General features: G+C 39.7%; 2 protein-coding genes and 2 pseudogenes across 2 annotated transcripts; all 4 read left to right on the forward strand.

Annotated features, from left to right (window-relative positions):
* Positions 1-3814: 3814 nt before the first annotated feature.
* On the forward strand, positions 3815-8576 carry LOC130209302 (protocadherin gamma-A12-like). The gene is given in 5 exon segments (XM_056438863.1): positions 3815-3840; positions 3842-3904; positions 6841-8167; positions 8170-8517; positions 8568-8576. Coding segments are annotated over 5 exon segments (1773 nt in total).
* Positions 8577-10473: 1897 nt separating this feature from the next.
* Positions 10474-12906, forward strand: LOC130209303 (protocadherin beta-15-like). Its single transcript, XM_056438865.1, has one exon. The coding sequence runs from the start codon at positions 10474-10476 to the stop codon at positions 12904-12906; it is 2433 nt and encodes an 810-aa protein (XP_056294840.1).
* Positions 12907-15067: 2161 nt separating this feature from the next.
* LOC130209304 (protocadherin gamma-A11-like) lies at positions 15068-17477 on the forward strand (annotated as a pseudogene).
* Positions 17478-20257: 2780 nt separating this feature from the next.
* Positions 20258-22667, forward strand: LOC130209305 (protocadherin beta-15-like; annotated as a pseudogene).
* The last annotated feature ends 521 nt before the right edge of the window (positions 22668-23188 follow it).

Here is a 23188-nt window from a genome sequence, read left to right on the forward strand (position 1 = left end):
TTAAGGAAATAAGTCGCTGAAAGGAGCTCGTTCTATAAAGGACGAGGGAAATTCAGCTTTAAAGCTAATTTTAAAAAACTCTTTTTTTTCATTTCAGAAAAATGCGGGGAATTATGGTTTGGGTTTTAAAAAGAGTTGAGGGGAGAAAAATTTAAATTCTCCCCCGGTAATCTCCTCAGAGACCCGGTACTGTCGTATACACGTCATTCTGATGCAATGATAACGCCCCAGTTTTTTGAGGCCGTTTAAACATTTAAACCTTGTATTAATAGTTATCACTGTCAGTTAGATGCAGACGAAGGTGTCCGGAAAATTTCTATAAGCTTGTCTGATAACGATACAAGATTTTCACAATGATAAAACAGAAATGTGACAGGTACTTTTGATTATTAGGAGTGACATATGGTATATTGGTTGATTGCCAAAGATGTTAAATGGACAGTTTTCAGAGAAAGGTTATTGATATCATTGGATGAAATGATAACGCCCTTACGGGGTTATCTGAATCACTGACGCCTGTACCTGAACGTGTCATGGTACGAGGTGTGCATATCAACGTGCTGAAATAGAGACTCTGAGAAAGACAGACAGGTGCTGATTAGCAACACGTCCCTTGTCAAGATGGTTCCTGGCTATTAAAAAAACTATTATTCTCTGAATGCCCACAGCCAACCCGGGAAAACCGTGTCCCCTGGTCTGAGGTGAAATCTTTCAACACTGGATGACTGAGGGCCACACCGCTGCTCCTTAAAACGCCCCATTTGGGTTCCTTCTATTAAAAATTTTATTTGGAACAGGACAATGGACTGAACTATTTCACATTACAATCATCACTGACGAGCTCTCAAATCTGTCCTCCTGTACTTTCAGTTCTTTTCAAAGAATATTTACCAAGTTAAAATTATTGCATTCAATTATGCAACCAATGTATTTGATTAACCTAATATTTTAATCCGTTTCTTAATTGTTCATTCACATGAATAAATTGTTACATTAAATCAATTAAATTGCACTTATAGTATACAATTGATTTGTTAAGTTTCATTGAACTACATAATTTTGCTCACATGCATCAATTAAAGTCAAACATTTATTTCATTAAACATTTATTAACATCACAACTCTTCAGGTTTTTTGCTGATCACTAAATGAACACATTTGAGCTTCTGGATAAAGGGCACTCATGAATATATTGACCAAACATTAGGCATCAGTGAGAATGTCTTGACATGACTTTGTCTGAAATACTATCTAACAAATATTGTTATGAGCAAATGTCAATAAATTAAAGTTTGTTTTGGTTCCTTAAGTAGAGAAAAGACAATCCTCTTAAGATCTAAAATAAAATGTAAAACATACCTTCAGACCTATGTGATTTATGGAGCATCTTTTTAATGCTTGAACTAGGAAAAGATTGCTCAGTTCATCACTTCTGAACTCAAATGTGAATTTGTTGTTACTCATGTGAGACATGTCAGTCAAAAAGCATGGAAAATCCAAGAAACTATTCTTCAACACCTCGATCACCACTGACATGTTCAGGTCTTCTGCATCACCTTTACACATGAAGTCCATGGTACTGTCCTTTCTTTTGTTCATCGAAACCACAAATTGACATGCTTAAATCTAAAAGATTCCAACAAAGTACCCAGTAGTCAAGACCAGAGGAATAACATCACTTACCATGTATTCCTGATGAGAGTTTCATCATCCTCATTGGGGTAACACAGTTCACGTTTCGTCTTTTATGTCATCACATGCAATTTAACAGAGAATATTTTGATTATCATAAAAACACTACACAAAAGAAGAGAAAGACCTAGCATCTCAAAACAGATAACTAACCTTATGATACATGCTGTGAATTTCTCTCACTATTAACTTGTCTTTGTGAAGAACTGAAAAACTGTGGATTGTTTTATAAACAACACATGACTATTGACTGAAGATACCCAACTCCTTTGAACATGTTAAACATTAGTTAAATATCATTTAGAAATTAGAAGGTAGGAAATACATTAATATTCAAATTTATTAGACAACAGGAACCATATAATCAAATTTGAAAAGAAACAAAACTATTGTTTTGATTCATGCTCTGTTGGTTACCTTTAATGATTGATTATTCTTATTATTTAGATTACCTGTTAACAAACATATCTAGATTTTTGACTTTGTTCTGTTCCATGTTTGACAGTATCTTAGTGTCAACTAAATGGCAAAGTTCATACAGGCTTCATGATGTAATCTTCTTTAGCAGTGTTTTCTGAAAGATGGTTGCAAGTATCTGTGTTTGCCATGAACTTGTTTGTAGACATAGTTATCATGAATTTGATTAACCTGAAAAGTAACAAAAAAGAGCATTGAGTTATTATATATTGCATTAAAAATTTCCATTAATAAGATGCTCAAAGCTGTGAGAAGAGGTTTAAGAGAATGTATCATCACAACTAAGAATGTAAACTATTCATCAGATAATTGAAACTGAAACATTTTAACTTTTTAATTTATAACTATAACTAGTTTCCTGTCTGTTGTTCAAGTCCTGGGACTGAAATACTGGACTTCACGTGAGATCTAAAGAGCTGCACAATGTAACGAATCTTACCAGTTATCTAACAGCATGAAAGCTGCATCTCTTTGACTATTCTGCTCTGAACCTCTTATTCTGTAAACTGAAACAGTGTTTCTTAAGCTGCTCTGAACCTCTGCAATGTTACATTGTTGATAGTTGATTGGGCCTGTTGAGCAGCTGTGTTTCTTGAAATAAAGGTTTTTACAATATTCTCAAAACCTCTTTTTTCTCATTGTTGAGTGCTAAACGTGAATAAATGTCCAGCGCTGGTTATGCATGTCATACAATTCACGAGATCAATGTTAATCGGGCATGAATCGTTTGTGTTAACAGATTACCCAAATCTCGTCAACAACTGTAAATCATGCTGCAGAGCTCATTTTTAATGTAGCACCTGACGTAAAATAAAATACAAGACTGCAAATTGCAGGATTTGATACCATTGAAAGCAATGCATATTTATGGTGTTTCGATATTTTCAGCCAGGTACCCAGCTGATTGTAAATCATTTGCTAAATGTTAGCTAGTTACAAAGCGATAACTGTTAATGAAAAGAAACGTTATTTCAGAAATCTATTCTAAGTTACCCTTCAGTGGACATCTAATAATGTTTCAGTTAACTAAAACGGATAAAAGCTTACCAAACTCGTCCTTCCATGAGGTCTGTTGCTCGTCTGGATGAAGAATGGTCCTGCTCTGTTGGTCAATTAAATCAGTGAAACAATTAAATAGACTTAATGGAATAATCAAATTTCATTGATTGAACTGGTGTTGTATTTAATGTATATGGATGGATAAATATATGATGTATTTACTTTAAACAGGTTTAATTTAAATGTCATGCTAAGATTGAGTGCACATATTCTGATCCAATCAAGTTTACTTGATTTGAATTCAGGTTACAAAAATATTTATTTTGAAGTGGAATGAAAACTTAGATTTATATTTCAGTTACTTTAAATACTGTTTAGACCAACTTTTTGAGTGTAGAACATCAACGACAACCCACCTGTGTTTGAGGAACAGTCCTACAGCGCTTATGTGACTGAAAATAACAAACCTGGCTCCACTTTATGTTCCGCTCGAGACCCGACTGGAGACAAAACGGTACCGTGGTTTATTCTCTGTTACCTGAGGTGAACGGGGCCCGGTGTCCTCCTACTCTCTGTTAACGGAGACACGGGGTGATACGCTGAGGTCGTTTGATTATGAACAGTTCAGGAGTTTTAAAGTGACGTGATGGCCAGAGACAACGGTTCTCCTCCGCTCCCGCAACGTGACCGTCAGTGTGTTCGTATCGGATGTGAATGACAACTCTCCTCAGATCCTGTACCCCCCCGAGGCAACTCCTTCATGACCGAGCTGGTCCCCAAAGCTGCACACGAGGCTCTCTGGTGTCCAAAGTGATCGCGGTGGACGCGGACTCCGGGCAGAACGCCTGGCTGTCCTATCATATAGTCAAATCCACTGATCCGGGTCTTTCACTATCGGTCTCCACAGCGGGGAGATCAGGACCCAGCGGGGCATTTCTGAGTCTGACAGCTGAAACAGAACCTCATTGTGTCGGTGAAGGATAACGGACAGCCCTCTCTCTGCCACCTGCTCCATGTATTTACTTATTTCTGATAACTTGGCTGAGGTGCCCTGGGTTTTTTTTTGCGGAAGCCCAAAGTTTTTGATTCCCCTTGTTTTTTCCCACCTTTTTTAAAAAATTATTACTTTTGGGGGTTTTTCCCAAAAAAACCCAAACTTTTTTTTTGGGGACATTAACCCCCTATTTTTTGAACTTCCACAGGCTTTGCCCCCTACAATTTATTAAAAACCGGTTTAACCAGGGGTTTAATTTTTTTGGTTTTTTAAAAGAAAAACACTTTAAAAAAAATTCCTTTTTTAATTTGTATTTTTTTAAAAAATTTGGGCCGGTTTTTAATGGAATTTTCTAAGTAATTTATTTTTTTAGTTTACGTTCATTGATCCTCAAAGGTTTGTCGGCTTTTTTTCCCTTAATTCGGAAAAATTTTTATTTTTCCCCTGATAAAATTAGGCATTTACGTTTTAAAAGGCTACATTTGAGGTACTTTAATTTTTAATTTTTAAAATTTGTTTGTAAATTTTTTGGGGTTTGTTCAAAAAACTTTTGGGAAGCATTTATTTAAAATTTTTTTGGGGTTTTTTATAAATTTAAACGTTTTTTTAAGTAAAAGGATAATTTATTAAATATTATTTATATATTTAAATTTTTGTTTAAATTCAATTGGCATTTAGCCAACATTTGGGCATTTGATGAATTAAAAAATTTTTTACATTTTCGGGGCTTAAAGGGGGAACGGGGGTTAATTAAAAAATGCATAAACAATAAAAAATTTTAAAAATTTTTTTAAAAAACTAATTTTTTAAAAAACATTTAAAAACCCTTTATAACCAAATTAAAATTTTTATGAATTAATGTTAAAAATTTTGGGGTTAAAAAAATTAAAAATTTTTTTAAAAAATTAAGGCTGATCAAAAAACGCACTTTTTCAGGGGGGTTTAAAAACCCCTTTTTTAAAAAGTTGGAAAACTTTAAAAACCTTCTTTAAAGTTAAATTAAAATTTGTGAACCTTTTTTATTTTGAGGAATTGTTGAAATTTTTGTTGGTTTTATTTCCCCTTTTTTTTTGCAAAAATTTAAAAAATTTTTAATAACCATCTTTATGATCTCCAAAACTTTTTTTTAATTGTCCACTTTTAAAACCCCAAAAAACCCCCGGAAAAAAATTTTCCTGGATTTTCAACAAAGGGAAACAAACACCTTCCCTGGCCCCCAGGAAAAGGGGCCCGTTAAAACCCTTTTTTAAAAATGGTTGGGAGCCCCTTTCGGGCCCTGGGGAAAAGAAACCCAAAGGCGAATTTTATTTCCCCGGAAATAAAAAAAGGCATTCACCAAAATTTTGCCCCCCAAGATTTCAGTTTACCGGCCAAAAACCCGTTTAAAGGAGAAAATGTTTCCGTTTTGGAAATTAAAAGGGTTTCTTTTAAATCTTTAATTTTAAATTTCTCCATTTTTCCCATTTTTTTAAACCCGGCTGGGCTCCAAAACAAAACCGGAAAGGAAACCCCCTTTTAAAATTGTTTTGGGATTTTTTTTTTGATGGAATTTTTATTTTTCCCCCTTTTAAAATTTTTGGGGAATTTTTAACTTTTTTGAAGCCTTTAAAAACATTTTAAAAAAGCGGCCCCCATTTAAAACCCCAAAAGGGAAATTAAAAAAATGGTTTTTTGAGTTTTAACGTTTGTTGTGTAAAAGTTTTTCATAATTAAATTTTAAATTTTTCCCAAAAAGGATCGGAGTATTTCCCTTTAAAAAGCCAGGGTGGTCCCTCAGGGGCTGAAATGTTAACTTTTGGCCCTTTGTTTTTTTAAAAGTTGTCCAGGAAAAATAAAAAGGGATTAATGAAAAGGGGTTTTAAACCTTTCTGTAAAGAAAACCCCGGACTAAACTTTGGTTCCCAAACAATAAACCAAAATTCCACCCACAGGAGGGAGTCTCAGGAAATTTTCAAAAATTTTTAATTGGGGAAAACAATTTTTGGGAAGGGCGGTTTTTGGAAACTTTTTGGGAAAAATTAACTTACTGGGAAAAGAACCTAAGGGCCCTTTAATTTATCAAAAAGGGGGGGAAAGGGAATTTTGGGCTTTTCGCATGCTTCCCTTAAAAAATTTACCCTTGCATTTTTAAGGGAGCCGGTTACACAGAAAAGATGAAAATTCTTTTTAATTAAAAAAGGGAAAAAATCCGGTTTGATTTGAAGGAAATTTTTCCCCCTTCCAAAGGGCCCCTGGAATAAAAGGGGACTTAACGGAAAGGTATATTAATCTTGAGAAGGAGTTTTGAAAATTTGGAGGGAAGGAGGAGAAAGGGTCCTTTTAAAGCCTTCTGTTTTTGAAAGTAATCTTTTTTGGAAAAACCTGGGCTTATGAAGTCCAAAATTAAAGGGTGTAAAGGAAAGAAAAAATTTAAGATAAGGGAAAGAAAGGAAAAAAGGGGGAAAGTCCGGCTAAAAATGGGTTTCTTTAAAAGGGGCCAGGGCCCGGGGTTTTGGCCCTTGAAAGGTTCCCAATGAAAAGAAAATAACACCCGCGGGACCCCCCCAACAAGGGGAATTTATGGAAAAAGTTTGATGGAGAGAAAAAAAAGAGATTTTTGTTTAAAGGTTTGAGGATTCCCAAAAAGAAAAATGGGGTCTTGTACCGCCACAACACAATGATAACGCCCCAGTGTTTAGCCAGGCCGTTTATAAAGCACGTCTGCCTGAAAACTCTCCTGCAGGTACCATCGTGATTAATGTTAGTGCGAATGACGCAGATGAAGGAGTAAATGGAGACGTTACATATCACTTTGGTCACGTTTCTGATGACGATGTAAATGTATTTTCTATTGATTCTAAAACTGGAGAAATTAAAGTAACTGGCGTGATTGACTTTGAAGAAAGGAGTTCTTTTGAAATGAGAGTGAAAGCTAAAGATGGTTTAGGACTCACCTCTTACGCACAAGTTATAATAGATGTTACTGATTTAAATGATAACGCTCCTGTTATATATCTGAAATCACTGACTAGCCCGATACCTGAGAACGTGTCACCTGGTACAGAGGTGGGCATCATCAACGTGCAGGATAGAGACTCTGAGGCTAACAGACAGGTCCGCTGCTCCATTCAGCAACACGTCCCCTTTAAGTTGGTTCCTTCTATTAAAAACTATTATTCTCTGGTGACCACAGGACAACTGGACCGTGAACTAGAGTCTGATTACAACATTACAATCACTGCCACTGACGAGGGCTCTCCACCTCTGTCCTCCTCTAAAACTGTCCAGCTGTCTGTAGCAGACATTAACGACAACCCACCTGTGTTTGAGGAACAGTCCTACAGCGCTTATGTGACTGAAAATAACAAACCTGGCTCCACGTTATGTTCCGTTACCGCTCGAGACCCCGACTGGAGACAAAACGGTACCGTGGTTTATTCTCTGTTACCTGGGGAGGTGAACGGCGCCCCGGTGTCCTCCTATCTCTCTGTTAACGGAGACACGGGGGTGATGCACGCTGTGAGGTCGTTTGATTATGAACAGTTCAGGAGTTTTAAAGTGCACGTGATGGCCAGAGACAACGGTTCTCCTCCGCTCAGCAGCAACGTGACCGTCAGTGTGTTCGTATCGGATGTGAATGACAACTCTCAGATACTGTACCCCGCCCCGGAGGGCAACTCCTTCATGACCGAGCTGGTCCCCAAAGCTGCACACGGAGGCTCTCTGGTGTCCAAAGTGATCGCGGTGGACGCGGACTCCGGGCAGAACGCCTGGCTGTCCTATCATATAGTCAAATCCACTGATCCGGGTCTTTTCACTATCGGTCTCCACAGCGGAGAGATCAGGACCCAGCGGGACATTTCTGAGTCTGACAGCATGAAACAGAACCTCATTGTGTCGGTTAAGGATAACGGACAGCCCTCTCTCTCTGCCACCTGCTCCATGTATTTACTTATTTCTGATAACTTGGCTGAGGTGCCAGAACTGAAGGATATTTCTTATGACGAGAAGAACTCCAAACTGACCTCTTATCTTATCTGATCATCGCGCTGGTGTCCGTGTCCACATTTTTTCTGACCTTCATCATCATCATCCTGGGTGTGAGGTTCTGTCGCAGGAGAAAGCCCAGACTGTTGTTTGATCGAGCAGTTGCCATCCCCAGCGCGTATCTCCCTCCTAATTACGCAGACGTTGACGGCACAGGAACTTTACGCAGCGCCTACAATTATGACGCGTATCTGACAACAGGTTCTCGAACCAGTGACTTTAAGTTCGTGAGTTCTTACAATGACAACACACTGCCTGCTGACCAGACCCTGAGGAAAAGTCCATCAGACTTCGCTGATGCGTTTGGGGACTGTGATGATTCTTCTGAGGTAGGAACACGTGTCACATCTCTTTTGGCCTATTTTTCTCACTTATTCAGCCAATTTAGCTGCAACACACTTGAGCTGTTGGTTCACTGCACTTTTTTCTGCAATTCTCTTTGGAGAATTCAGTTCAAATCAAAAGTTATGGTGCTGCTATTTTAATGTGTTTTGTATATCTATTGTATATGCCTACCTCCTGTGGGTGTTTTAGCATTTTAATTATTATTGCAGTTGGTTGTCTCTTTAGTTTCAGAGTAAGTGATCTTTTTTTTAGTTCAAGGGAGTTATTTCCCAATGTCAGACTATTTAAGTTAAAAAAAAAAAAAAAGGATTCAACAAGCATTTGTGATTTGACGACTTTACATTTCATATTGTAGAGCAATCTTTGACTATTTCCATTGAAACATCGAGGATTTTCCATCTTCTCCTCATCCCGCACTGCTCTTTTCGGTTAGTTGTGCTTACGCATGGTTCAACTCTTTTATAAAGTCAAAGATAACACTGTGATCAGATTATTTGTCTCTTTATCTGATTATATACTTATCAATCAAGCTGTGCTGTCTGTGTCATTTTATGGAGCTGTATTTCTTCGTGCCCCTGTCCCTGATGCTGAGCAGCGCTTTTGCTCTATTGATGCATTGAGGACAACATACATCTGTTGTTTTCTTTCTTTTTTTGCCATTAGACAACAATGATGTTGTATGCTGTAGTTTTCTTTATTCTGACATTCTTCACTTTGTAAATAACGTTAAACCTCTGGTCTTCAATAAAGAAAAATAATTCATGTGATATATGAATTATATCCCCAATCAGTAAAGTTTTATGTATTTGATTGTTTTTCAATAGCATAATTAAAATCCATAACCAAGTTATCTCCATTAGTTCACAATCTAACGTTCAGTGACAGTGAAACAAGTATGGTAACGTTTTAATATACAGAAAATAAATAATTCTTCCGCATGGTGGATGACTGCATAAAGGATTTTCCATTCAAACTGCTGGACCATTTTTTCCGTTTGATACTATTGTCTACATTCATTTATTTGTATTTATTATTTATATTATTATTATTACAAATACGTTATATCATTGACTGCATATTTGTAAAATGTAATGTTCAGTCTTTGTACAATAGATAGTATAACTTAAACAAATATTATACACTCAAAACCTATTTAGCTTGTGGCAGAGATGCCATCTGAAAAACAAGATGAAGAAGAATAATTAGCTTCTCCATGTGTGAGGCTTAAGCAATTATCGCAGTTGACTCTAATGCCAACATCTCTTGAACATATTATGTTTCATGACTCCATGACAGACTGACTCTCTCTCTCTCTCTTGAGAGCTTACCTCGAATTTAACCGCAGAAATAAATCTACAACGCTATAGGGACATGAACGATGGAATATGTGTGTGTGTTTTTTCTACTCATGTTACATTTTAATAGATATATAGAAATGAGTGAGGAACAATTCAGAACCAATCAGTGGTCAGACATTGTTTTACATACATCGTTGGGGAATGTTATCTTATTATGATCCCATATGGAGTCCTTAAAGCGGAGCAATTAAAGATGATTTTTTAAAAGTATGATATCACACGAAGAACCATCATCACATTGTATTAAAAAAAGAAAATTGCACAATACTTCCGTGTGACACTGCTTATTGGTACCTTATTCGAGTGCATTTTTATTGATACATGAAACATAAGAGTTTGGGATCATGTATTTTAGAATATATTGCTATATTTCCGTTATACTCACGGTGTCACTATAGACCAGCTAGCAGTCAAGTGTTCAGGCGCTTTGCACACCACCCATTATTTGGATGGACCAGCCTTGTGTTCTATATTTCATTCAACACCGACGACTAATGCTGGGAAGGCACATCTATTGATCGAATAGCGGTCTTTTAAATGCTCGATATTAACATCTTCTAACGTGTGTAGTTCTGCCTGAGGATGATGACTCGGAAGCGCGTTGTTCAAAGCTATGGCTTTGTCTTTTTCTTTGTTGTGGTGCAGTCTGCACACGGAGACCTGAGCTATTCTGTACAGGAGGAACTCAAGCCCGGATCTGTTATTGGAAATATCGCCAAGGATCTCGGCCTGGACGTGGGAAGGCTGTCTGCTCGCAAAGCTCGTGTTGACATGGAAGGAAACGACAGACATTATTGCGGGATTAACCTTCGAAACGGAGATTTAATTGTTGCGGAGAGAATCGACCGAGAGGAGCATTGTGGAGAAAAGCCTTCGTGCGTTCTTAAATTCGACTTGCTATTAGAAAACCCACTGGAGTTACACCGGTTGTCCCTGCAGGTGCAGGACATAAACGACAATGCACCATTTTTCCCGAAGGATATTATTAAACTTGAAATAACAGAGTCAGCTGCCAAAGGAGCTCGGTATCGTATAAATGCAGCACACGATGCCGATATAAACAAGAACTCCGTTGAAAGCTACATTTTGCAACAAAATCCTCATTTTCTTTTCAGTAGTCAGACAAATGCTGGTAGTAATTATGGTGAGTTGGTTTTAGATAAAGAGTTGGACCGAGAGGAGCAGCAGGAAATGAAATTATTACTCACCGCTGTAGACGGAGGTTCTCCTCAGAGATCCGGTACTGTCGTCATACACGTCATTGTACTTGATGCTAATGATAACGCCCCAGTTTTTACTGAGGCCGTTTATCAAGCCACGTTACCGGAGAACTCTGCTATTAATACGCCAGTTATCACTGTCAGTGCGTCAGATGCAGACGAAGGTGTCAACGGAGAGGTTACTTATGAATTCAGCCGACTGTCTGATAAATCACGAAATATGTTTTCACTCAATGAGAAAACTGGAGAAATCAGTGTGACAGGTGACATTGATTATGAAGAGGGATCGAAATATGACGTGTTTGTTGAAGCTAAAGATGGTTATGGACTATCTTCAGTTGCAAAAGTGATTATTGATATCACTGATGTAAATGACAATGCCCCTATGATATATCTGAAATCACTGACTAGCCCGATACCTGAGAACGTGTCACCTGGTACAGAGGTGGGCATCATCAACGTGCAGGATAGAGACTCTGAGACAAACAGACAGGTCCGCTGCTCCATTCAGCAACACGTCCCTTTTAAGTTGGTTCCTTCTATTAAAAACTATTATTCTCTGGTGACCACAGGACAACTGGACCGTGAACTAGAGTCTGATTACAACATTACAATCACTGCCACTGACGAGGGCTCTCCACCTCTGTCCTCCTCTAAAACTGTCCAGCTGTCTGTAGCAGACATCAACGACAACCCACCTGTGTTTGAGGAACAGTCCTACAGCGCTTATGTGACTGAAAATAACAAACCTGGCTCCACTTTATGTTCCGTTACCGCTCGAGACCCGGACTGGAGACAAAACGGTACCGTGGTTTATTCTCTGTTACCTGGGGAGGTGAACGGCGCCCCGGTGTCCTCCTATCTCTCTGTTAACGGAGACACGGGGGTGATGCACGCTGTGAGGTCGTTTGATTATGAACAGTTCAGGAGTTTTAAAGTGCACGTGATGGCCAGAGACAACGGTTCTCCTCCGCTCAGCAGCAACGTGACCGTCAGTGTGTTCGTATCGGATGTGAATGACAACTCTCCTCAGATACTGTACCCCGCCCCGGAGGGCAACTCCTTCATGACCGAGCTGGTCCCCAAAGCTGCACACGGAGGCTCTCTGGTGTCCAAAGTGATCGCGGTGGACGCGGACTCCGGGCAGAACGCCTGGCTGTCCTATCATATAGTCAAATCCACTGATCCGGGTCTCTTCACTATCGGTCTCCACAGCGGAGAGATCAGGACCCAGCGGGACATTTCTGAGTCTGACAGCATGAAACAGAACCTCATTGTGTCGGTGAAGGATAACGGACAGCCCTCTCTCTCTGCCACCTGCTCCATGTATTTACTTATTTCTGATAACTTGGCTGAGGTGCCAGAACTGAAGGATATTTCTTATGACGAGAAGAACTCCAAACTGACCTCTTATCTGATCATCGCGCTGGTGTCCGTGTCCACCTTTTTTCTGACCTTCATCATCATCATCCTGGGTGTGAGGTTCTGTCGCAGGAGAAAGCCCAGACTGTTGTTTGATGGAGCAGTTGCCATCCCCAGCGCGTATCTCCCTCCTAATTACGCAGACGTTGACGGCACAGGAACTTTACGCAGCGCCTACAATTATGACGCGTACCTGACAACAGGTTCTCGAACCAGTGACTTTAAGTTCGTGAGTTCTTACAATGACAACACACTGCCTGCTGACCAGACCCTGAGGAAAAGTCCATCAGACTTCGCTGACCCGTTTGATGATATAGAGCCGTCTGTAGAGGTAGGAAGCTTTCTAAGTAATTTACTTGTCACTATTGTTTGACTTGTTCATTGAGTCCTCTTAAAAAGTATTTGTCCGTCTGCAGTGTGTTTTTCCCTCCACAATTGTTTTGTGATTGCTGACGCTAAAGTTTTTATTGCATTGCCTTTCACTTCATGATTTATACCGGAAATGTATTACAGGTTTTCTTTTGTCTTTCAAAAACAGACTCATCACTTGGCATTTCATGGACATAATCTATTCATAATATATCTTGTATACCTTTGGTGTGAATTATTTTCAGGTCTTATGTCAGAAAGATACACTTTGAATGTCATTCCTTATTTTATTATTATTGGTTTTATGAATTTATCGTTTTTTAATTAAGTCAAAAGGAGTAATTTTATTTCATCTTATTTTGGGTAGAATATTACGTTTCAGTATGATGCCCAAAGGCATGTCGGCTTCTTTGTCTTAAATTCAGCAGTATATGTTCATAGCTAGCCAACATATTAAGGCACTTTGACTGAATTAAAGCCACACAGGTACATTATTTACATTGTAATGTCCTTGTAAATACTACTTTGATATGTCTTTGAGCTCAGTTGTATCACACACCTCCAAACATGAGGAAGTTACAATGAATGGGTGTGTTTGAGTTTACAACATCGACACACTTGTTGTGTAAAGTTTCTTGTATGACATTAACTCGCTACATTTATTTGTCAGATACAATTAATTTATAACATATATATATATATATATATATATATATATAATCTATAGATTAAGATTCAAATGACACTTCTGAGACCAACCAATATGCTGGGATCCGTTGGACATATTGCGTATGAATTAACAAATTTTATTTTACATCTTCAGCTTCAAAAGTGAACTGCTGCTTGAATATTGGTGCATCGTTCTCAATAGTTTAATATTTTTCATATCATGATATATCACTGTGAACTTTTTCTGAAACACGGCTGCTTTAACTTGTGATACTTTAAATATATTTTTAATGAATATAGTTCGGCACTTTTGCCACGAACAAATGTAATATGCAGGAATTTAAAGAAGTTATTAGGGCTCGATCACACCAGACGCGACTTGTAAAAGCGCAGCCGCTTCAAAAACACCTTGTAAAAAACCTGCGGGGCAAAACATCCGGTGCGCCTGTGGAGCGCCTGTGTGCGCAAAAGGGCGATACAACTTCATTTAAAAAACGATTCAAGCAGACGTCACGCTCTTGCTGTGCTGTGGGATGAGGAGGAAGAAAAAGCCCCTCAAAAGCAGAAGTTTTGAGTTCACGATATAAAAAGGAAGGAAAGAGTACGACGAATATCACCATCTATTCCGCGAATTGTGTCTCGATGACGAGCGCTTTCAGTTGTACTTTCGGCAGAGCAGAAGTCAGTTGGAGTCGTGTTTCGATTTAGAATTATAAAGCTCTTCGTAATTAAATACCGCTAATATTATTGTCTCCTCAGAGTTTTCCATTTTCTTTTGAATTTCCCGCTGTTCATACCACACGAAAACAGGAAGGAAAGCCCGCCTCTTACTTGATCTGATTGGCTGCCTTGGCCGAGTGTGACATTGATGAGATGTGCGACTCCGCACCTCACGCTTAAAGTTGAGAATATTGTAACTTTTATGCACGCTTAAAAAACACTAGAAAAAAGCGCCGCGCGGTATTTAAAAGGTGCGCATGAAAGGCGTAAATAGGAAAACAATGGTTTTGCTAGCGACGCGTTTTTGAGAGTCGTCTGGTGTGATGCGCCCCTTATGGAGTATATTTAGTTTTTCATATTACGTTTATCTTTCTCGTAAAAGGATCAGAGTATTTCTTCCACCACTGTCCATGGTGCTGAACCTTGCCTCTCTTTTTTACTGTGGCTGAAATGATTGACGTTGGACTGTTATAGTGCCTTTTAAAATGTTGTCAGAGTAAGATATTAAGGGCATAATGAATCGACCATATTTAACAATAAAACTGTGAAGATAACACGTGACTCACGGTGTCGCTGTTGGCTTACATACTATATAAACACACACCACTCCACCCACTAGGACGGAGTAGATCTCAGTTGGATTTTCCGAGAGAATTTGTTCAATCGTGGACATATTTTTGTGAACACTGGTGCGGAGTTTTGGATTATTGACTCTTTTGGGATTTATTAATCATTTCACTCCGGCAAAGAAGCTACATGCGCCTTATTTCATCCAGATGGGAGACAAAGGATATTCGTGGCTTCGCCTGGTTCTCCGCATCGCTTCCTTCATAGTAGCGCTGCACCTCGTTAATGGAGACCTGAGTTATTCTATTCCAGAAGAGATGAAACGCGAGTCTGTTATTGGAAATATAGCCAAAGATCTCGGTCTCGATCTGAGGACCTTATCTTCCCGAAAGGCTCGTTTTGATTTTGAGGGGACTCGTAAGCGGCACTGTGATATTAATCTGAGCACCGGAGATTTGATCACATCGGAGAGAACGGACCGAGAAAGTCTTTGTGGAAAGAAACCTTCTTGTGTCGTGAAAGTAGATCTGGTGTTAGAAAATCCTCTGGAGCTTCATCGTGTAAGTCTTCATATTCAAGATGTAAACGACAACTCGCCAAAATTCAAAAAGCAATTGATTGAAATGGAAATATGGGAGTCCGCTGAAAAGGGAAATCGTTTCTCTATCGAAGAGGCCCGCGACGCAGATATTGGTCAAAATGCTGTTCAAAGATACAACCTGCAAAAGAACAATAACTTTATTCTCGCTGTTGACAGCAACAAGGTTGAACTCGTACTGGAGAACAAGCTTGATCGAGAGAAACAAAAAGAGATTAATTTGCTTCTCACAGCTTTCGATGGAGGCTCTCCTCAGAGATCCGGTACTGTCGTCATACACGTCACTGTACTGGATGCTAATGATAACGCCCCAGTGTTTAGCCAGGCCGCTTATAAAGCACGTCTGCCTGAAAACTCTCCTGCAGGTACCATCGTGATTATTGTTAGTGCGAATGACGCAGATGAAGGAGTAAATGGAGACGTTACATATGATTTAAGCCCTGTGTCTGATGACGATGTAAATGTATTTACTATTGATCCTAAAACTGGAGAAATTAAAGTAACTGGTGTGATTGACTTTGAAGAAAGCAGTTCTTTTGAAATGAGAGTAGAATCTAAAGATGGTTTAGGACTCACCTCTTACGCACAAGTTATAATAGATGTTACTGATATAAATGATAACGCTCCTGTTATATATCTGAAATCACTGACTAGCCCGATACCTGAGAACGTGTCACCTGGTACCGAGGTGGGCATCATCAACGTGCAGGATAGAGACTCTGAGGCTAACAGACAGGTCCGCTGCTCCATTCAGCAACACGTCCCTTTTAAGTTGGTTCCTTCTATTAAAAACTATTATTCTCTGGTGACCACAGGACAACTGGACCGTGAACTAGAGTCTGATTACAACATTACAATCACTGCCACTGACGAGGGCTCTCCACCTCTGTCCTCCTCTAAAACTGTCCAACTGTCTGTAGCAGACATCAACGACAACCCACCTGTGTTTGAGAAACAGTCCTACAGCGCTTATGTGACTGAAAATAACAAACCTGGCTCCACGTTATGTTCCGTTACTGCTCGAGACCCCGACTGGAGACAAAACGGTACCGTGGTTTATTCTCTGTTACCTGGGGAGGTGAACGGCGCCCCGGTGTCCTCCTATCTCTGTTAACGGAGACACGGGGTGATGCACGCTGTGAGGTCGTTTGATTATGAACAGTTCAGGAGTTTCAAAGTGCACGTGATGGCCAGAGACAACGGTTCTCCTCCGCTCAGCAGCAACGTGACCGTCAGTGTGTTCGTATCGGATGTGAATGACAACTCTCCTCAGATACTGTACCCCGCCCCGGAGGGCAACTCCTTCATGACCGAGCTGGTCCCCAAAGCTGCACACAGAGGCTCTCTGGTGTCCAAAGTGATCGCGGTGGACGCGGACTCCGGGCAGAACGCCTGGCTATCCTATCATATAGTCAAATCCACTGATCCGGGTCTTTTCACTATCGGTCTCCACAGCGGAGAGATCCGGACCCAGCGGGACATTTCTGAGTCTGACAGCATGAAACAGAACCTCATTGTGTCGGTGAAGGATAACGGACAGCCCTCTCTCTCTGCCACCTGCTCCATGTATTTACTTATTTCTGATAACTTGGCTGAGGTGCCAGAACTGAAGGATATTTCTTATGACGAGAAGAACTCCAAACTGACCTCTTATCTGATCATCGCGCTGGTGTCCGTGTCCACCTTTTTCCTGACCTTCATCATCATCATCCTGGGTGTGAGGTTCTGTCGCAGGAGAAAGCCCAGACTGTTGTTTGATGGAGCAGTTGCCATCCCCAGCGTATCTCCCTCCTAATTACGCAGACGTTGACGGCACAGGAACTTTACGCAGCGCCTACAATTATGACGCGTACCTGACAACAGGTTCTCGAACCAGTGACTTTAAGTTCGCGAGTTCTTACAATGACAACACACTGCCTGCTGACCAGACCCTGAGGAAAAGTCCATCAGACTTCGCTGATGTGTTTGGAGACTGTGATGATTCTCCTGAGGTAGGAACAGCTTCTATATTCAATAAGTAGTCGTTCTGAAAAAGCTCCTCTTTTGTTTATCCCTTGCTGCAGTTCACCTTTCTGTGTTTTTGATTGAATATACGTGTTAATTGCTTTCTTCAAACTTAATGATGCTGCCGTCAGAATTAATCAAAGTGTATTTGTTGACATTACTTTCCTTTAAGGAAACCCGTTTACATGTTTCCCTTGTGCTCTCTCCATGTGCTGAACTCCATGAATGACTAACTTTCAACTTCCAAGTTCTTTCCAAGTTCTTTCCAATTCAAACTCAGTAGTTAGGCTATTACTCGTTAACAGTTTTTGGATATGATATTAGTTCTTTGCTTCTCTTATTTGCTTTGGTCGGGTTTTTCTTTATGTGTGCACAACTAGAAAACTAATTGTATAACATCATTATCTTTTTGTTTTAAATACCATAATTACTGGAGGAATCCGTTTTAAAATCAAAGATCAGGTCTCACATCTTTGGGAATATTTTAATGAACTTCATTTATCTACTTATTGAATATTAATAATCATTGATGTAAAAAACAATAAAGGCAGCAACAGGGAAATTAATTCAAATTATCTCTCCATTGAAATGGAAGAATATGAGATTTCATTTCGACAAAGAACCTTGCAAAACTAGTTTATCTTTCATGTCAAACACATTTGGAGAAGTGGGGAAAAACCGCTGCAAGGAAGTTTAATTTCAACCTATCGGATTTTACTTTTCAAAAATGGCGACGCCTTTCTGTTTTCCTTTGGCTCACAGTGCTGTCAATCTTGACTTTCTTGGTACCAATCGATTCTATTGGCTCTAAGGATTTCAAAGACGTGTCGTTTTTTTAAGCCCGCCCTTCCACGGCGGAGATATCTGCCTGCGTAACAGCTCAGGAGTGACAAGGAGGAAAATGCAGAGGACGCATGCGCACAGCACCACTTAGTTTTATCGTTCTTTTATCTTTGGTTTATTGTTGTCAAGCCAAAGACTGATGTATTTGGATGTATTGAACACCATAAGTTATAGACAAGTGACATATATGGTTTGGTACATGAGAAAAGCCAAATGGCACAAATGGTGCTCAAATGTGCCCAAATTTACATTTTATAGACCTCGCCTAAATTCTCCTCACTAAAAACTGTCTAAATATTTTTCTTCTTCACTTTTTCAAAGTCGAACTTCACAGAGAAACCCTCCACAAGTTGTGCTATTAGCTGGGTTAGTTTAAACCTTTGATGTGCATCCTTCCAAAAGATGATCCTCAAATTGATTTATTTTTCTCGAGGCACACCTGAAACTTCTATTTTTGCTGTGTTTCATCTTTATTTACTCTTAACCAGTAACATATATATACTAATATTTACACATCTGAACAAAAGCTCACATTGCCTTTATTATAACACCAACATTATTCAAATAGCCTTTGTGGTTGCAGATCTACACCCTTTTTAGTTTGGGTATGTCATTTCGAAGAAAAACCTCAACAATCGGGTGGATTTCAAAAGGTTATACTCTTCTATTATTATCATTTTATTTGCAATTTATTTTGCTGGACTGTGTAATAGTTGATGGCAGCCTCTCTGAAAATGTGTGACAATTCATAAAACAGGGAAAAATATCATCATATGTAAAGCTATACAATATTTATTATTTACTAATGTTTACGACAACAACATTAACTATTATGTAAATACAATTTGTCTTGCTCATCAGGTAGAAACAATTTATACGAATACCTTATTTGGAGATAAAGAAATGACTAATGTATTTGTTCATCCACATTGTCAACTATTTCATGAAAATCATGGCAATAGATCTGTGTCACCACACTGTTTGTGATTTATGGAAACACACTTTAAGTAACTTTGAATATATATGTTCATGAGGTTTAATCTCATTGGTTATCATTCATAAATATTTTTCTCTATTATATCTTCAATCTGAACAATTAAAAGAGGAAGTGTGTGAGCACAAATAATATTAGAAAACATTTAACAACATTCTACTTCATTTGACCTCAAATTAAAGTGTCCCTCCGGGAGGGACCCTCCCTCGAAGTGAATTTCCTCTGTCAATGTTTTGACATGCCAACGATTCTCTGAATACATTGGATGTTTTTTGCGACACAGTTTAAATAGTTGTTTGTTATTCCCCAGTTATTGTGTTTTATTTTTCGATGTTTTACTTCGCAAGAGTGCAAAGCAGGTCTTGTATCAATGAATGCTCATCATCAAATTTGTTAGCATATGTGTGGAATGTACAGAAATCCTGGCTGTATACCCAGTCTTAACGGGAAAATAATCACGGAGGAATAGAAAACATCGGGCATCACTTTGTTTCAGTGGAAATTCTCGCTATAAAAAGCAACACTTTATTTGTCACATGTCATCTTTAGTACCTCTAATTGGTTGTTCTCTGCATCAAAACAGTGACAGGACTCAGGAGTAACCCCATATATACGCATATATATATATATATATATATATATATAGACATATACATACATCATATAATTGAGAACATATCTAAAAGGTCCATATTTCAACATGTTAAACATCCGCCATTGTCTTGTTGTACCCCAACACATACTCATGGTGTCAGTGTGTACCAGTGAACAAGAGGGCAGGGTAATTCTCCACCCTTTTGTCTCATCGAACATAAAACCGGATTTTGGTAATACTGCAGTTGACGGTATCGCTTCGTGATACTACACTGGGAATTTTTCTTATATTGGAGAAAGTCACGGCTACATTTTTTAAATATCTGGACCTACTTTGTGGCAGTACAGGTCCTTCTTGAGGTGACAATGGGGTGGAGCAGATTTGCGCTTCTTTCAGGCCTTGCTTTAATATTTATTTCCCTCCACCCTGTCTATGGAGACCTGAGCTACTCTTTAACGGAGGAGATGAAACGTGGATCTATTATTGGAAATATCGCTAAGGATCTGGGACTTGATGTGGGGAGACTGTCTGCTCGCAAGGCCCGTATCGATACTGAAGATAACAGTGTTAAATACTGCGGTATAAATCTCAACACCGGAGACTTGATTGTACAAGAAAGGATCGACAGAGAAGGGCTTTGTGCGAAAAAGGCATCATGTGTCCTGAAACAGGAACTCGTTTTGGAAAACCCTCTAGAACTGCACCGTATTAGTATCCGCGTTCAAGATATCAACGACAATTCACCTCAATTCAAAGAGGAGTCACTCAAAATCGAAATTCAAGAATCTGCGGACAAGGGTGAGCGTTTTCTTCTCGGAGAAGCACATGACGGAGACATTGGAGAAAATGGTGTTCAGAGCTACTTACTTCAGCAGAATGACCATTTTAAATTAAATGTCAACACGAAATCTGGCGGTAGGAAATATGGCGAATTGGTCCTCGACAAAGAATTAGACAGAGAGGACAAAAAGGAGATAATGTTATTGCTCACCGCATTTGATGGAGGCTCTCCTCAGAGATCAGGTACAGTTGTCATACACGTCACTGTACTGGATGCTAATGATAACGTACCAGCGTTTAGCCAGGCCGTTTATAAAGCCAGTCTGCCTGAAAACTCTCCTCTGGATATATTGGTGATCACAGTGAGTGCTGATGATGAAGACGAAGGAATAAATAGCGAAATTACTTACGGATTTGACCATGTTTCAGATGAAAATAGCAACGTGTTTTCTTTAAACTCAAATTCTGGAGAGGTTAGAGTAGCTGAAGCGATTGATTACGAGAAAGTATCATCCTACGAAATGCAGATCAGTGCGAAAGATGGTCTGGGATTAGTTTCTTACGCAACGTTAATCATTGAGATAACTGATGAAAATGACAACGCTCCTGTTATATATCTGAAATCACTGACTAGCCCGATACCTGAGAACGTGTCACCTGGTACAGAGGTGGGCATCATCAACGTGCAGGATAGAGACTCTGAGGCTAACAGACAGGTCCGCTGCTCCATTCAGCAACACGTCCCTTTTAAGTTGGTTCCTTCTATTAAAAACTATTATTCTCTGGTGACCACAGGACAACTGGACCGTGAACTAGAGTCTGATTACAACATTACAATCACTGCCACTGACGAGGGCTCTCCACCTCTGTCCTCCTCTAAAACTGTCCAGCTGTCTGTAGCAGACATCAACGACAACCCACCTGTGTTTGAGGAACAGTCCTACAGCGCTTATGTGACTGAAAATAACAAACCTGGCTCCACGTTATGTTCCGTTACCGCTCGAGACCCCGACTGGAGACAAAACGGTACCGTGGTTTATTCTCTGTTACCTGGGGTGGTGAACGGCGCGTGTCCTCCTATCTCCGTTAACGGAGACACGGGGTGATGTACGCTGTGAGGTCATTTGATTATGAACAGTTCAGGAGTTTTAAAGTGCGTGATGGCCAGAGACAACGGTTCTCCTCCGCTCAGCAGCAACGTGACCGTCAGTGTTCGTATCGGATGTGAATGACAACTCTCCTCAGATACTGTACCCCGCCCCGGAGGGCAACTCCTTCATGACCGAGCTGGTCCCCAAAGCTGCACACGGAGGCTCTCTGGTGTCCAAAGTGATCGCGGTGGACGCGGACTCCGGGCAGAACGCCTGGCTGTCCTATCATATAGTCAAATCCACTGATCCGGGTCTTTTCACTATCGGTCTCCACAGCGGAGAGATCCGGACCCAGCGGGACATTTCTGAGTCTGACAGCATGAAACAGAACCTCATGGTGTCGGTGAAGGATCACGGACAGCCCTCTCTCTCTGCCACCTGCTCCATGTATTTACTTATTTCTGATAACTTGGCTGAGGTGCCAGAACTGAAGGATATTTCTTATGACGAGAAGAACTCCAAACTGACCTCTTATCTGATCATCGCGCTGGTGTCCGTGTCCACCTTTTTTCTGACCTTCATCATCATCATCCTGGGTGTGAGGTTCTGTCGCAGGAGTAAGCCCAGACTGTTGTTTGATGGAGCAGTTGCCATCCCCAGCGCGTATCTCCCTCCTAATTACGCAGACGTTGACGGCACAGGAACTTTACGCAGCGCCTACAATTATGACGCGTACCTGACAACAGGTTCTCGAACCAGTGACTTTAAGTTCGTGAGTTCTTACAATGACAACACACTGCCTGCTGACCAGACCCTGAGGAAAAGTCCATCAGACTTCGCTGATGCGTTCGGAGATTGTGATGATTCTTCTGAGGTAGGAACAGCTTCTATATTAATTAAGTAATCGTCCTGAAAAAGCTGCTCTTTTGTTTATCGCTTTCTTTTCTTGCAGTTCTCCTTTCTCTGGTTTTGATTGAATATAAGTGTTAATACTTTTCTTCAAATCTAATGATGCTGCCTTCAGAATTAAGCAACGTGTATTTGTTGACATGACTTTGCTTTCAAGGATATGCGTTTAAATATTTCCCCTTGTGCTCTCTCCACGCTCTATTGGGTTGAACTATATTTATGGCTAACTTACAACTTTTGTTCATTCTGATGAATTTTTCTTCTTTCCAATTGAAACTCAGATGTTATTTATTGTTAACGGTTTTCGGATATTATATTAGCCTATAGATATATACGGGATTTTCTCTTTCCTATATCTGCTTGGGTCGGGCTTCCCATGTGCAATGCCAAACATGTGTCCTCTCTTCTGAACGATACTGTACTCTAATAATATTGCACACTCTTGCCCTGCCTTTGCATGATTTTTTAATGTATTATTTTACCCGCTATAATCATATTATTATATTTTTGTCTAGA

The sequence above is a fragment of the Pseudoliparis swirei genome, chromosome 19 (assembly GCF_029220125.1).
Source record: "Pseudoliparis swirei isolate HS2019 ecotype Mariana Trench chromosome 19, NWPU_hadal_v1, whole genome shotgun sequence".
Lineage (NCBI taxonomy): Eukaryota > Metazoa > Chordata > Actinopteri > Perciformes > Liparidae > Pseudoliparis > Pseudoliparis swirei.